At 37.9% G+C, this 15,562-nt stretch overlaps 1 protein-coding gene across 1 annotated transcript in view; it reads right to left on the minus strand.

Annotated features, from left to right (window-relative positions):
• Positions 1 to 253: 253 nt before the first annotated feature.
• The window catches only part of TRIM69 (tripartite motif containing 69), a 38,961-nt gene continuing 23,652 nt past the window's right edge, over positions 254 to 15,562 (minus strand). Inside the window, exons 4-7 of the mRNA XM_061158336.1 lie at positions 13,985 to 14,218; positions 13,198 to 13,220; positions 12,991 to 13,115; positions 254 to 795 (exon numbers count right to left, since the gene is read on the minus strand). Of these exons, the coding sequence (XP_061014319.1) occupies positions 254 to 795; positions 12,991 to 13,115; positions 13,198 to 13,220; positions 13,985 to 14,218 (924 nt within the window). The remainder of the gene's footprint in view (positions 796 to 12,990; positions 13,116 to 13,197; positions 13,221 to 13,984; positions 14,219 to 15,562) is intronic.

Raw genomic sequence — 15,562 nt, forward strand, 5'->3', positions numbered from 1 at the left:
CTCTGGTAAAAAAGGATGATGAGCATGCTCATGAAAGTGGCTCCTGTGTCATAGTAGACCCCAGAGAATTAGAATAACATCTCAAAAAGCTCCAATGAAATCCATTTAGAATACTGAGAATGGAATTCAATTTGTGAATCCTCTTTTCATTTTCCAGAGTTCCCCATACATTGGGAAGAGAAACCAGTGAGACTGGTAAACTATTTCAATACCTCTTTAATAACTCTCTGAATTTACACAATAGTATGACAGATTACTGTGGATGTAAGATATGCAGTGGTTCTTTATTCTCTCCACCATCATTAAGGCAAGGGCAGAAGTAAGGGTAAAGTTTCTCCATGAACGTGCTACTGAAGGTGTAAATGTGGGTCATAGTTTTAGCATTGTAGAAGGACACTTGTCCTCCTTCATAATCTAGATATATGCCCACCTTGTTGAGGTTGTTACTCAGTTTCAGACTGCAAGAAGGAAAATCCAGAGCCTTTAGATCAGTTTGGTTCCTTAGTCTTAAAAGCCAGAATCCTTGCTCAGGAGTTAGAGGACAGCTGCCCTTCCGAAGGATGGATTCTCTGACAACTCCAACTGTCCATTTTGTCTTCTTTGCTACTTCTACTTCCCAGTACCACTTTCCAGATGTGAAGCCTTTTGAGCCCAGCACAGCCACACTTGAGTCAAACCTCTCTGGATCATCAGGCATTACCTGCTTAATGTCACCATGCCACACACTGGTTCGGTTTTTGGAGAGCACTAGATTTGGGTGAGCAGTTTTAGGGTCCAGAGTTAATGGAGATAGGCCTAGTAAGAAAATAAGAGAAAGCAGGGTGTGGGGAAAAAGGGATGAATGCAGGTTCCCATAGACAGTATTTATGTGCTTTATTTCCCTATGCCGTATATGCCTAGATGGGCAGATAATAACCTAAATACTATATATATATATATATGTATATATATATAGTTTTGATATCCATGTAGCTACATTCTAGACATTTTTTATATTTGTGGTAAAAAATCAGACTTTACTCTGAAGCAATTTATACTCTAATAAAAATTACAGATAATATAAATCTGTACTAATACATGTAAGAAAATAACAAACGCTGAAAGGATAAAGATTCGGTAAGTGTGCCCAAAAAAAGATTTCTAAGGCAATAAGTATTTTAGTTTTATTTAATAAGTATTTAGTATTTAATAAGTATTTAGTTATGCAACATGTATGAAATGTATCAGGATGCTTTGGGTAAACAATGGCAAAAACAGAATGAGTTAAAAACAGCAGCTTGCATGATAGAGAAGATAAGGGCTTGCCTGTTAGGAGCAGGTGAGACTGAACTAACTGATACAGAATTTAGAGGACAATGGTAGAAGTTTGCATTTGGTTTAATAGACACTGGAACTTTTGAGGTCTGGAATGGTTAATGCCACTGATGATCCAACTGTGATTCACAGACTGTATAATTGCCAGTCTGGGACAGGATGGTAGAGAAATTAAGAGTAAGCTCTTAGAAACTGTCATAGAAATCTGACAGAGTAATTTTATATCAATCAATTTAGTTAAAAAACTGAGCTTGCACTTTGTAATTTTTTTAACTCCATTTTTTCAAATAACATTTATATTCTACAAACATCAGTTTTTAAAATTGGTCCTTCCCAGATGGCTTCACAGCTGAATTCTACCAAAAATTTAGAGAAGAGCTAACACCTATCTTACTCAAACTCTTCCAGAAAATTGCAGAAGAAGGTAAGCTTCCAAACTCATTCTATGAGGCCACCATCACCCTAATTCCAAAACCAGACAAAGATGCCACAAAAAAAGAAAACTACAGGCCAATATCACTGATGAACATAGATGCAAAAATCCTTAACAAAATTCTAGCAAACAGAATCCAACAACATATTAAAAAAATCATACACCATGACCAAGTGGGCTTTATCCCAGGAATGCAAGGATTCTTTAATATCCGCAAATCAATCAATGTAATACACCACATTAACAAATTGAAAGATAAAAACCATATGATTATCTCAATAGATGCAGAGAAAGCCTTTGACAAAATTCAACACTCATTTATGATTAAAACTCTCCAAAAAAGCAGGAATAGAAGGAACATACCTCAACATAATAAAAGCTATATATGACAAACCCACAGCAAGCATCACCCTCAATGGTGAAAAATTGAAGGCATTTCCCCTGAAATCAGGAACAAGACAAGGGTGCCCACTCTCACCACTACTATTCAACATAGTGTTGGAAGTTCTGGCCACAGCAATCAGAGCAGAAAAAGAAGTAAAAGGAATCCAGATAGGAAAAGAAGAAGTAAAACTCTCACTGTTTGCAGATGACATGATCCTCTACATAGAAAACCCTAAAGACTCTACCAGAAAATTACTAGAGCTAATCAATGAATATAGTAAAGTTGCAGGATATAAAATTAACACACAGAAATCCCTTGCATTCCTATATACTAACAATGAAAAAACAGACAGAGAAATTAAGGAAACAATACCATTCACCATTGCAACAAAAAGAATAAAATACTTAGGAGTGTATCTACCTAAAGAACCAAAGGACCTATACATAGAAAACTATAAAACACTGATGAAAGAAATCAAAGAGGACACAAACAGATGGAGAAACATACCGTGTTCATGGATTGGAAGAATTAATATTGTCAAAATGGCTATTCTACCCAAAGCAGTCTATAGATTCAATGCAATCCCTATCAAGCTACCAACGGTATTTTTCACAGAACTAGACCAAAGAATTTCACAATTTGTATGGAAATACAAAAAACCTCGAATAGCCAAAGTAATCTTGAGAAAGAAGAATGGAGCTGGAGGAATCAACCTGCCTGACTTCAGACTCTACTACAAAGCCACAGTCATCAAGACAGTATGGTACTGGCACAAAGACAGAAATATAGATCAATGGAACAGAATAGAAAGCCCAGAGATAAATCCACGAACCTATGGACACCTTATCTTTGACAAAGGAGGCAAGGATATACAATGGAAAAAAGACAACCTCTTTAACAAGTGGTGCTGGGAAAACTGGTCAACCACTTGTAAAAGAATGAAACTAGAACACTTTCTAACACCATACACAAAAATAAACTCAAAATGGATTAAAGATCTAAATGTAAGACCAGAAACTATAAAACTCCTAGAGGAGAACATAGGCAAAACACTCTCCGACATAAATCAAAGCAAGATCCTCTATGACCCACCTCCCAGAATATTGGAAATAAAAGCAAAACTAAACAAATGGGACCTAATGAAACTTAAAAGCTTTTGCACTACAAAGGAAACTATAAGTAAGGTGAAAAGACAGCCCTCAGATTGGGAGAAAATAATAGCAAATGAAGAAACAGACAAAGGATTAATCTCAAAAATATACAAGCAACTCCTGCAGCTCAATTCCAGAAAAATAAATGACCCAATCAAAAAATGGGCCAAAGAACTAAACAGACATTTCTCCAAAGAAGACATACAGATGGCTAACAAACACATGAAAAGATGCTCAACATCACTCATTATTAGAGAAATGCAAATCAAAACCACAATGAGGTACCATTACACGCCAGTCAGGATGGCTGCTATCCAAAAGTCTACAAGCAATAAATGCTGGAGAGGGTGTGGAGAAAAGGGAACCCTCTTACACTGTTGGTGGGAATGCAAACTAGTACAGCCGCTATGGAAAACAGTGTGGAGATTCCTTAAAAAACTGGAAATAGAACTGCCATATGACCCAGCAATCCCACTTCTGGGCATACACACTGAGGAAAGCAGATCTGAAAGAGACACGTGCACCCCAATGTTCATCGCAGCACTGTTTATAATAGCCAGGACATGGAAGCAACCTAGATGCCCATCAGCAGAGGAATGGATAAGGAAGCTGTGGTACATATACACCATGGAATATTACTCAGCCATTAAAAAGAATTCATTTGAACCAGTCCTAATGAGATGGATGAAGCTGGAGCCCATTATACAGAGTGAAGTAAGCCAGAAAGATAAAGAACATTACAGCATACTGACACATGTATATGGAATTTAGAAAGGTGATAACGATAACCCTATATGCAGAACAGAAAAAGAGACACAGAAATACAGAACAGACTTTTGAACTCTGTGGGAGAATGTGAGGGTGGGATATTTCAAAAGAACAGCATGTATACTATCTATGGTGAAACAGATCACCAGCCCAGGTGGGATGCACGAGACAAGTGCTCCGGCCTGGTGCACTGGGAAGACCCAGAGGAATCGGGTGGAGAGGGAGGTGGGAGGGGGGATCGGGATTGGGAATACATGTAAATCCATGGCTGATTCATATCAATGTATGACAAAACCCACTGGAAAAAAAAAATAATAATAATAAAAAATAAAGAAAAAATAAAATAAAATTGGTCCTTCATCACAGGTAATTTGACAAGTGGTTTAGACAGATCAATGGACAGCAGTATAAAAAAGGAATTTCTAAATGAAGAGAGGTTGGAAGCATATTAGCAAGAAGGTGACACAAATTCTAAGTGTGAGATAATTGAGCCTTGGCACAAAATTTGATAAAGGAAACCCAAAAACTGTTCAAATCATAGACAAAGATACAAATATGCATTTGTATTTGTAACACATTTATTGTTAATGGATTTATTTATCCTTGGAAGCAAGAACAATCCAACCTCGCTCTCTCTTCTCAGAAAAGCTTGAGTCTTTTCCATCATCCCAGAGACTTTTTCTTTCTAACAAAGAGACTTTGAAGAATCCTGAAGATTTTCCACATAGGCCAAATCTTCTCACTGTCACAGATTGATCCTCATTCATGTAGGGTTGTTATTTTTTCAGATGTGAGGACTGTAATTTCTTTGGAGGTATCATAAAGAATTCCTGCTAACCTTTTTAGAACCCCAGTCTGCTCTCATCACCAAGCCTCTGACATCACCAGCTAGCTTAGCCTGCCCTCGCTTTGAGGATTCCTAGGAGTCAGCTTTGCATCGCAGCTTTTCTTCTTATGCCATATTCAATCCAACAGTAAGTTCTGTCAGCTCCACTTTCAGAATATATTCTGAGCCTACTCAGAATATATAGACATAACTTCCACAGATACCAGTGTCTTGGAACTACTGCAGTAGCTTTTTAACTGTTCTGTTTCCACTCTTGCCTGTCTGCAGCCTATTCTGCCAATAACAAGAATGAGATCATCTAGTTCTCCAACTCAAAATACTCTTATGCTTCCCATCATCCAAGGTAAAATCCAGAGTCATTATTGAAGAGACAAGACCTGCATGATTTACCCACTTCTCTGACCTCATCTCCCACCTCTTACCACCTCCCTCCCCCAATTCAGTTTGGTCCAACCACCCTTACCTTTTGGCTCTTCTTTGAACATACTAAGTTCATTCCTACTGCAGGGACTTTACACTTTCTATTCCTGTCCCTGGACATTCTTTCCCCACATTGTTTACTCCTTCACATCATTCATATCTTTATTCATGCAAGTTCAATAGAATGTTATTGATAGAATCTAGCTAGGTTAGAAGTATTTACTGTAAAATTCTTTAAACTTTTCAGTATGTTTAGAAATGTCTACAATAAAACACAGGGAGAACCTGGTCAAAGAGATTTTCTCTGGGCACTCTATCTAAAGTAGCATGTTCATCCATGTATCATGGTTTGTATTCTTACCCTGCTTTCTTTTCTGTCATAAATTATTATTTGCTGAGTGTGTCATGCTTTGTTTTCTTCAGAATAGCCATCAGTATGTGAAATTACTCAATTGTCTCTGCCACTAGAGTGTAATCTCTGGAAGAGCAGGGACTTTGTTTTCTTTCCTCATCTATCTTCAAAATTTGAAACTGTTCTAGGTATTCAAGTAACTGTTTGTTAAACAATTAAATGAACTGCAATTAGAGTTCCATATGAATCTTTGACACCAACTAATTTCACCATGCCTCGTATTCCTGTTATCCTTTGCATAAATACCCAGATTGTAGATCTCTCTAATGATTTAACGTCTACTGTACTTTTATCCTCATTATTCTGTTCTTTACTTCCTCTGCCTTCAGCTGTTCCTCCAGCTGTTCCCACCCAACCATTTCCACTCTGCCCTTTGGATCTACCTCCCCGTTTAACTCTCATACATCTTCAGTTTACAGAATTCTCTTATCACCTCGTTAATTTAATGTAATCCAGACTGATTCTTCCAAAAAAAAAAAAAGCTAACTGAAAAACAGTTTCCAGAAGTTCAAGAGACTATTCATTTTCTAAATTCAGATGCTGGAAATCAGAGAGTCACCACCATCACTTCCAGACCTGTGCTCTGTTCCTCAATCTCATGTTAAAAAATCATTCTTCATTTCAGGCTCTTGTCATTCCTTTTCACATTTCTCTCCTGTCTCTATTTAATGCTATCATCTACAAACTTTTCTTGGTTATACCCCCTGCATTTTGGGTTGGCCTTACTTTCCTACGTCAAATCTAGCCCATCATTTTGAGGGATTTTACTGTCTTTTGGATATAGCTGCCCTTCTCTTCTTGCATGTCTGTGACTTTATTGCTAATGACTTTTGACTCCTTTACATTTAAGCTGCCCATATCAATGACTATATTCTGAAACTTGTAGTCATCAGGAACTGTTCGTTCTCTAAAATCTTCAATTCAGGTATGCCGTACTCTTTATTTTTTGAGCTTTCTCACTCCCATCTCTCCCTACAACCATTACTTGACTTCATTAATGTCTCTAGACTCCCCATATTTCTCTTTATTATCCTAATCTCTTTGCTTCCTGGCTTAAAATTCTTCCCTAAACAGTTTAGCATTGATAGCTTTGTTGCCAATAACCTCAACACTTTTGTCCTCTTATGTTTCTGTTTCTGTAGCATCTGCCATGCAGCTCTCCAACCTTGGATCTATTCAGCTATTCAAATTCACATCCCAGTTCCTCACCATTGCAGGATGAAAATCACAAAATTATGCATACAGATACTGCTACAAATTGATTATTTCTACTCTATGCTTGGCCATCAGCACTGCCCCAAACTCTTATATTTCCTAAATCAAAGCCTCTCCACTTCCTCACAACAGCAATTTCAAACCTTCAACTCCTCCTCAAATTACTGTTCCACCACTTCGCTCCTCAATTCCAGGCAGAAGGCTTCATCTCCTCTTTCACAGAGAAACTACAGTACATTTTATAAATGAATAGATGAAGAGATGAATCCCTCAATTCTTCTTACTCATACTGCAAACCCTGTCTCACAAAATTGTTTGCTTCTATGGTCTTTATCTCCTCTCCAGTTTTGGAGAAAGCTATGTAAAGTCAGTACATCTCTCTTCTGTAGCTCTCACTCTTCCCAACGTTCACCAATTATTCCCTTTTTTATGCTATTGATTTCTGCCCTTCCACAGGCTGCTTCCAGTCAGTATGTTTTTAGAAGTCCTCTTTTGTCTTTGCTTCCACATATACACCTTCCCTTCTTATTGAAACTTCTCAAATGAGTGATCTATTCACTTCATTACTGCCTCATTCCAAATTGTTCCTGAACCCTATACAATATATAATAACTTATACTCATTCCACTCTTTTGAAATCACCCCTGTCAAAACCACCAATTATTAAAAGCATCTCTTTTCCAGTTATTTTCTAAATTGATCTTTGCATTTGGTATGAGTGATCTTTCCCTTCTCCTTGACACTCTGTTTGCTTTAGATTCCATGGGGACTTTATTTCCTGTTTTTTCTCTTATTTCTCTTGCCAGATAATTCCTCAGTCCCTTCTGAGGCTTAATTGACCTTCATCTGTTGTTATTCTGTATAACATGCTCTCTCCTTGACTGTATGCTCCCATTTTCCTTAGGTAATCTCATTTATCAATAGCTCAGCTACCCCCACTCAATACTATTTGTTCCAGCTCTGGCCTCTCTCCTAAGCTCTAGTTAGAATAATTATCCATTTGAATATATTCATTTAATTGTTCTATAGGTCAACACAATATGGCCAAAATTGAACTCATCAGCACCCTCCAAAATCTGCATCTGCTGTGTTTTCATCCTTGACATCACCTTTCTCTATCCCTTACCACTAATTACTGTCCTGTATATTTCAGCTCAGAATTCTGTCTCTGCAATCTATTCTTTATGTTCCATTACCATGCCTCTGGCTTACATCTTAATAATTTTTCACCTAGAAGGTTGCAGCAGACTCTAACTTGGTCTTCAAGACTCTCCTGGGGAGCAGAAACTATGTCTTTTATTTCTGTATCCTTGGAGCCCAACTTAATGCTCAGCATGTAGTAGGCCCTCTCTGAGTATGTCAAATGAAGGAATGAACTTTGGTGATATTTTATTGATACACACAAAACTAAAGAAAATATATTAAAATATTTTAAGATAGAAACAATTCCCTGCACTGAAATACATGAATGGCCATATTGTCCATGGTTGCTTTCTCACTACAGTGGCATAGTTAAATAGTTTTGACAAGACCAAACAACCCCCAAAACCTAAAATATATACTATCTAACTCTTTATAGAAAAAGTATGAGCCCCTGTCTTAAAGCAACAGCCTCATTTACAAGGCCAGAAAGAAGAAAATAAGAATCTGCCGAATAAGAATAAGCAAAGGCCTAGAAATAAGAAGTATAAAGTATATGTTACCAAGGTTTGACCATAGTTACATTATTATTAAAATAGTCATATATTAAATAAGTCCCATTTGATTTTCTTAAATGTAAAATTATACCGAAAGTAAGGGGAAAGTCAGTTTGTGCTTTAAATGATGCTAGAAGTGAAGTTTGGGGGCAAAGGGTACAAGAAGAAAAACACTGCGTTCTCAGAGCTAGAACTTTCAGGGCAGAGTAACAGAGGAGGGAGCTGCACAGAGAGGTCAAACGTCCACAGAGGGGTTCCCTCCAGGCTGGGACTGAGCATCGCCCCGTGACTGCAGGGAGACTCATTAAACCTAGAGAGCGAATCTCCAGAAAGCAGAGCTCACACAAGACTGGGAATAGTTCTCAATCCTGCCAGTCAGAATGGAAGAACGTTATAACGTGGAACATCAGACAGAGTACTCAGAAGGGTAATATCTTAGAAAATTGGCAGAGTTAGCCCCAGATTAAACGCTTCTCTTGAAACATACTAACAAAGCTTAAAGGCTCAACAAAGCTTAAAGTGTCAAAAGGAGCAAAGTTATTTCAAATAACTTCAGTAAATGCCAAAGTTAAATCAATAGAGCTTAAAGGATTACAACAAAATTAGCAAATAGCAATGTAAAACCGATCATGTTTGACAGCCAGAAGAGACAAGTTGCATAACTACCCATTCCTTAAGTGTGAGCTGCACATAGTAAGTTGCTTCCTAAGTATACAGTATGGAAATGAGAGGGGAAATAACCTACACTACCTCAGTCAGGTGATTAAAGCCAGCATCAACAGTCATAGACTATGCCAACAGAATGTATGCCTGATATGATGAAAATGACACTTTAACTCCATGGTCTCCCTCGCAGTAACTCACAACCCTACTATTATTGTGAGAAAAACATCAGACAGATTGCACTAATGTGGCATCCTACAACATACAGAACCAGCAGTCCTCAAAACTGTCAAAATCATCAAAAAACAAGAAAAGCCTGAGAAATTGTCACAGCCAAGAAGAGCTTAAAGAAACATGACAACTCAATGTAATGTTGCACCTTCAATGGGATCATGGAATGGAAAAATGAAATTAAGTAAAAAACTAAGGAAATTCAAATAAACTATTGATTTTAGCTACTAGTAATGTATTTGTAATGGTTCATTAATTGTAAATAATGTATCACACTAAATATAAGATAATATAAACTAGGGATGAGGTATATGAAAGCTATCTGCTATATTTTCAATTATTCTGTAAATCTAAAAGTATTCTAAAAAATAAAATTTATTAAGAAGAAAAAATATATATCAGCCATGCAAAGCGGCAGGAAAATATAATCCACACAGTCAGGAGAAAACTCACACAATAAAAACATGTTAGAAATTACAACAGTGGTGGTATTAGCAGACAAAGACATTAAAACAGATATTACAAATATCTCTCATTAGCCTGAGAATGTAGATGAAGAGTGAACGTGGTAAAGAGAGAAACTGATGATATAAAAAGATGCAACTTTTTGAAGAAATGTAACTGAAATGAAAAACATCCTAAACAGGATTAACAGAAGATTAGACAGTGCAGATGAAAAGATGAGAGACCTTGAATAGCAATAGCAACTATTCAAAATGAAACACAGAAAAAAGGCTTAAAATATGAGAAGTGAGACAATTTTAAGTGGTCTAATGTGATTGAAGGCAGAAGGAGAAGAGGGTGACAGAATATGAGACGGTTGGATGGCATCACCGAGGCAGTGGTCTTGGGCAAACTCCAGGAGATGATGAGGGACAGGGAAGCCTGGTGTGCTGCAGCCCATGGGGTTGCGAAGAGTCGGACACAACTTGGTAACTGAACAACAAGAACATATGTAAAATTAGAGTTCCAGAAGTAGAGAAGAAAAGATGGAGTGGTACAAAACTGCTGAAAAAGTAATAGCCAGCATTTTTCCAAACTTGATGAAAATTATAAACCCATGGATCCAAGAAAACACACCAAGACCCAGCATAATCAACTTGGTGGAAAAGAAGAGACAAAAAACTAAATCTTACAAGTAACCCATGAGAAAAAAAGATAGTACATACAGACAAATGATATAAAAATGATAATAGACATCTCATCAGAAACTATACAAGTGAGAAAACAATGGAGTGGCTTTTTTAAAGTAGTAGAGTCTATCAACCCACAATTCTATATGAGGAAAAATATTTTTAAAAAAGATAAAACTGTGGTGATATCCAAACATTGTCACAGTAAAACTCAACTTGTAGTAAAAGATTAAAAAGATGACATAAAAATGGAGACTGATATTAAGAGAAACAAAAAGAGTCTTCTAGACCAGCATGGATAGTACTCCATGTGGATGAACCAGAGGCAGGGAAAAAAAAAAAAAAGAAGAAGCTGAAGGCAAAGTGCAAGAAAGGAAAGTGGGAAAGCAAAGCAAAAGCAGTAAGGCAATGAACGGTTTAGCCTGGTAGACCCTTAAAAAAACTCGAAAAATGCCACACGGGATGGGTCCAACGTATACATTGGTTTCAGCGTCCACCAAATGAAAACTTTATTTCCATGTTTTAGCTTGGCTTGTTTCAATTTAAATCCAGCATAACTTCTCAAATTTGTTTTGGGAGCTTGAACAAAATATTTTCTTTGATGGATTTAAAACAATTGGAAAGATAGACATTATCAAACTTTGGCAAGGATTTGGAGAAACTGGGACTCTCATCCATTGGAGGTGGGAATTCAAATGATGCCACCATTTAAGGGAAAAAAATGTGATAGTTTCTTATAGTTAAGCATATACTTAACATACAACCCAGCAATCCCATCACTATATATTTACCCTGAAGAAATTAAAGGGCAGACTTCCTCTGGTGGTCCAGTGGCTAAGAATCCACCTGCCAATTCAGGGGACACGGGTTCGATCCCTGGTCCAGGAAGATTCCACACGCTGTGGACCAACTAAGCCTGTGCATCACAACTGCTGAGCCCAGGTGCTGCAACTGCTGAAGCCCATGTGCCCTAGAGCCCGAGCTCTGCAGCGAGGGAAGCCTGAGCTCTGCAGCAAGAGAAGCCCGAGCTCTGCAACGAAGAGTAGCCCCTGCTCACCAAAGCTAGAGGACACCCGGGTGCAGCAACAAAGACCAGCGCAGCCAATAAATCAATTAAATAAAAATAAAAATTTTAATAAGAAATTAAAATAAAAAGATTTATAAACAAATAGTCAAGTTTCTTCCTACTAGCCATAAACTAGAAACTATCCAAATGTCCATCAGTTGGTGAATGAATAAGCAAATTGTGATGTATCCATAAAATACAGTGATTGATACATGCAACAACATAGGTGAATCTCAAAAAACATTTTGCTAAATGAAAAAAGCCAAACAGAAAAGACTATATATGTATGAGATTTTAGAAAAGACAAGTAAAGTGATATAAAGTAGATCAGTGATTATCAGCAGCTGAGGATAGAAGAAAAAGATTGACCACAAAGGGTTATGCAGGAACTTTGGGGGATGATAGAAATTTTCTATATCTTGATTTTGGAGATCTTTACATAAGTGTGTACATTTGTGAGACTCATCAAATTGTACGTTAAAATTAACGAATTTTTTTCTATGTTAATTATACCTCAGTAAAGCTGATTTTTTTCATTGTCAGCTACCTGGAAAAATTAGCGGGGGTAAATGTGTGATTTTCATTAAATCAGATTACAAACAATACAAACAATTACAATTACAAACAATAATGAGTCTATAGAAAACTTTATTTAGAGCTCTACTTCTGTAACTATTTTTATTTAGAACTTTATTTTATGTTCTTGAAATGTTGTTTGTGTTCTTTTGTTGTGCTCAGTTTTTTTTTGTTTTTTTTTTTTAGTATCTGCAGGATGACAAAAACTTAGTCACAGCTATTGAAATAATTGGTTTTCTTTTGAAGCACTTAAGATCTCTAAACAATCTCCTACAATGACATACTCTATGTTATGAACATTAACCACAAGAGGAACTGTACTCATACATGTGATGAATATGTATAGTAACTTCCACCTTCAGGGCAGAGATGCCTCAGAGACTTATATAACTATTTTAGAAAAATATTGAAATACTGGTTGTTACATTTGATAGAACAGTTAAGCAAAATAATAGGCTGAGAAGTTAGTTCTAACACCAGACTCTGTTCACAAGTATAAAATCCTGAATTCTTAGATAGCAGTAAGAGAAGAAATTCAGTCGTACCAACTAGCCTTTTGGCTAAACTTCACTCCTCCCTCCGTCTAGACTCCAACGTACTGTTAGGGCCACAGAAGAGGTCCTGAGAATGAAACATAAATTGGGAGCCCCAGGAACCAGTGGCTCCTACCCTCTGATACCTGGGGAGAGGGCGGACTGCATGTCCCTCCACATCGTGTACTGGATGGGCCCTTTGAACACGCCTGGGCTCAGCTTTCTGGAGACAAGCTCCTTGGGCGTCAGCACTCTCATTCCTTGCTCCAGGCTGCAGGGGATGTAAATTGTTTATTCTTAGACATCCTCCAGGGACTGAAGGCAGGCTGTTAATACCACAAGGAAACACTTACCTGTCCAAGAGAGGTGTGATGTCCTAGAAGAGGGAAGGAGAAATGGAAAGGTTAGATGCATGTTCATCAGTTCCAGAAATTTGTTTGGTGTTACTGGCCACCACCAGAATTTGATGGTCAAAACTGCAGTCCTGTGCAGATGGCCCCCATCCCATTGCCACCAACTTCTCTCATCCTCCAAATGCCTTTTCTGATCTTCATCCTTCATCTATCCCAGGATAAACTGGCTTACTTTCCTCTGATTTTCTAGAGTTTCTTTTGACAGGAAACAAGAAAAAAATTAAGGTTAAGCTGTTTTTACCTATACTACCACATAGTCTCAGGAGAACAACACAATAGGTATTCCCACCCCAAGGCCACTTTCTTTACTACGGCTAAATAAAGCTTCTGAGTCCTAAGGTGGTAACTAATGCCACTTTAGAGGTGAAGCGTCAGGTAGCAAAGATTGGCAAACAGCTTTTCAGACAGGTCAATTTATTATTGCTGAGAGCCAGTAAAAGATACAGTTTAGGTGGCAGCATTCTTATTTTTGAGAAATAAAGCTTCAGAGTTCTTTATGGGGAAATATTAAAGCATATTGCTTTTAATGGCATTCTTTACTAGGTGTGTGAAAATGTTCAGTTGAGTATAAGGCAAAAGGAACCTTCTGCTTTTCTCCCAGGGAATCTTAAAATCACTACAGCAGATTTTTTTCCCCTCCTGGAAGGGCAAATCTGCTTGTACGTTCTTTCCAACCCTCTCTTCCCCCCTCTATTGTACCCATAGTCATGTTGGTATGGAGTCTCACTTTGAGAAAGTCGAAGGGGTTCTGCTGCTCCATCCGTGCCTGGATGCTCATCAACATCTCCTTGGCTAGGAGACACTGTTCCTGAATGTGGCTCAGATTCAGCTCCATCTCCTCATTCAAGGCTTTCCCCTCTTCTCGGAGCTCACTTAAAAGGTCCTTTTCTTTGCTGTGCAGGAACTGATGCAGCTTTAGAAACTCCAGGGAGATGTGTTGCTGCAGATGTAGCTTGTTTTCCTGGAAACCTCCATGATCATCACCATGGTAATTACTGAGACTAGGATTTAGGGATGGGGGCCCACACCACCAGCACTCACACAACTTGGGAAATACCATAATAGGAAAATGCATATAAATACTGCATATCAACATTCAACTGTACTAAAAGGAGGCCTTTGGGAAACTTACTCTGTCTTTCCCAGCTAGTTTAATAATTAGGGTTGAAATAATCAAAAGTCATCTCTAGGTTCCTGTTGCAAAACTGAGTTGGTAACTAATGCCATCTTAAATAAGACTGTGGGGTTAATCAAACATTTTAAAATGAACAATAATACCCTTTTATCCAGAAGTACAAACCATTATCTACCAAGTGATGCTGTTAGACTGGGTCCATAGGAGGCTGGAAGAACTGTCCTTTTTTAAGAAATCGGAACTGGAGGAGGTACCATTCCTGCTGCCAGGACAATACAAAAGAAGCCAGAGATGGGCAATGTCTGAAGCACCTGAAATTGATAGCTGCTACACTGGAGCTCTTTTCCTAGGTGACTTCAGCTTCCTCATGGGTAAGCCATCTGACAGCCTGGCTTCTCAGTTCCTCATCATCATTTCTAGTGATTTTTACCTTTATCTACTCATTCTTTTAATCACACTGAGGGTTTTATCTTCCCCGGCAATTGTACCATCTCCAGAATTACTGTTTATGTTTACCTACCCAGGTTCCACTGTTGCAACAGTTACTGGATTTCATAGAATCCTCCTATTCATTGACCCCTCCATTTCTGTTCATCAACTTCTCTGTCTTCATGTCCCCTCTTATCCAGCTTATATTCTATGGTCAACCACTGTAATTGTACTCTTTAAAATAGTCTTAACTCTCACTGTCTTCTAGGTCAGACATTTCCATTTTTCCTTTTACCTATTTCACCACTATTTCTCAGTCTCATTTGTTAGTTGTGTCTCTAACCAAGCTTTGAATATTAGATGACTTGATATTCTGTCCTAGGCTCTTTACCTTTCCCATTCTACACTCTCATTCTCGGTAAGAGCCTCTGCTCTCACAACTTTGAAGTGTAGTCTGTACACTGACTTCTTTTCAGCCTAGACCAACTTCTGAACTCCAGATTCATATATCCAACTGTCTATTTGATATCACCACTCGCCTCTCATATCTAATCAGTCACCACATGCAGGTAGTTTTTATTTCCAAAGCATATGCTGAAGCTGTTTATTTCTTTCGGTCTCTACTGCCTTTTTAGTCCAAGCCATCATCGTTCCCTGGGATCACCACAGTAGTCGTCTTCTAACCATTATCCTTGTCATTGCCTTTCTCCAGTCCACACTCCCACAGCCACCAGACTGATG

This window comes from Dama dama, chromosome 12, assembly GCF_033118175.1.
Source record: "Dama dama isolate Ldn47 chromosome 12, ASM3311817v1, whole genome shotgun sequence".
In the NCBI taxonomy this organism is placed as follows: Eukaryota; Metazoa; Chordata; class Mammalia; order Artiodactyla; family Cervidae; genus Dama; species Dama dama.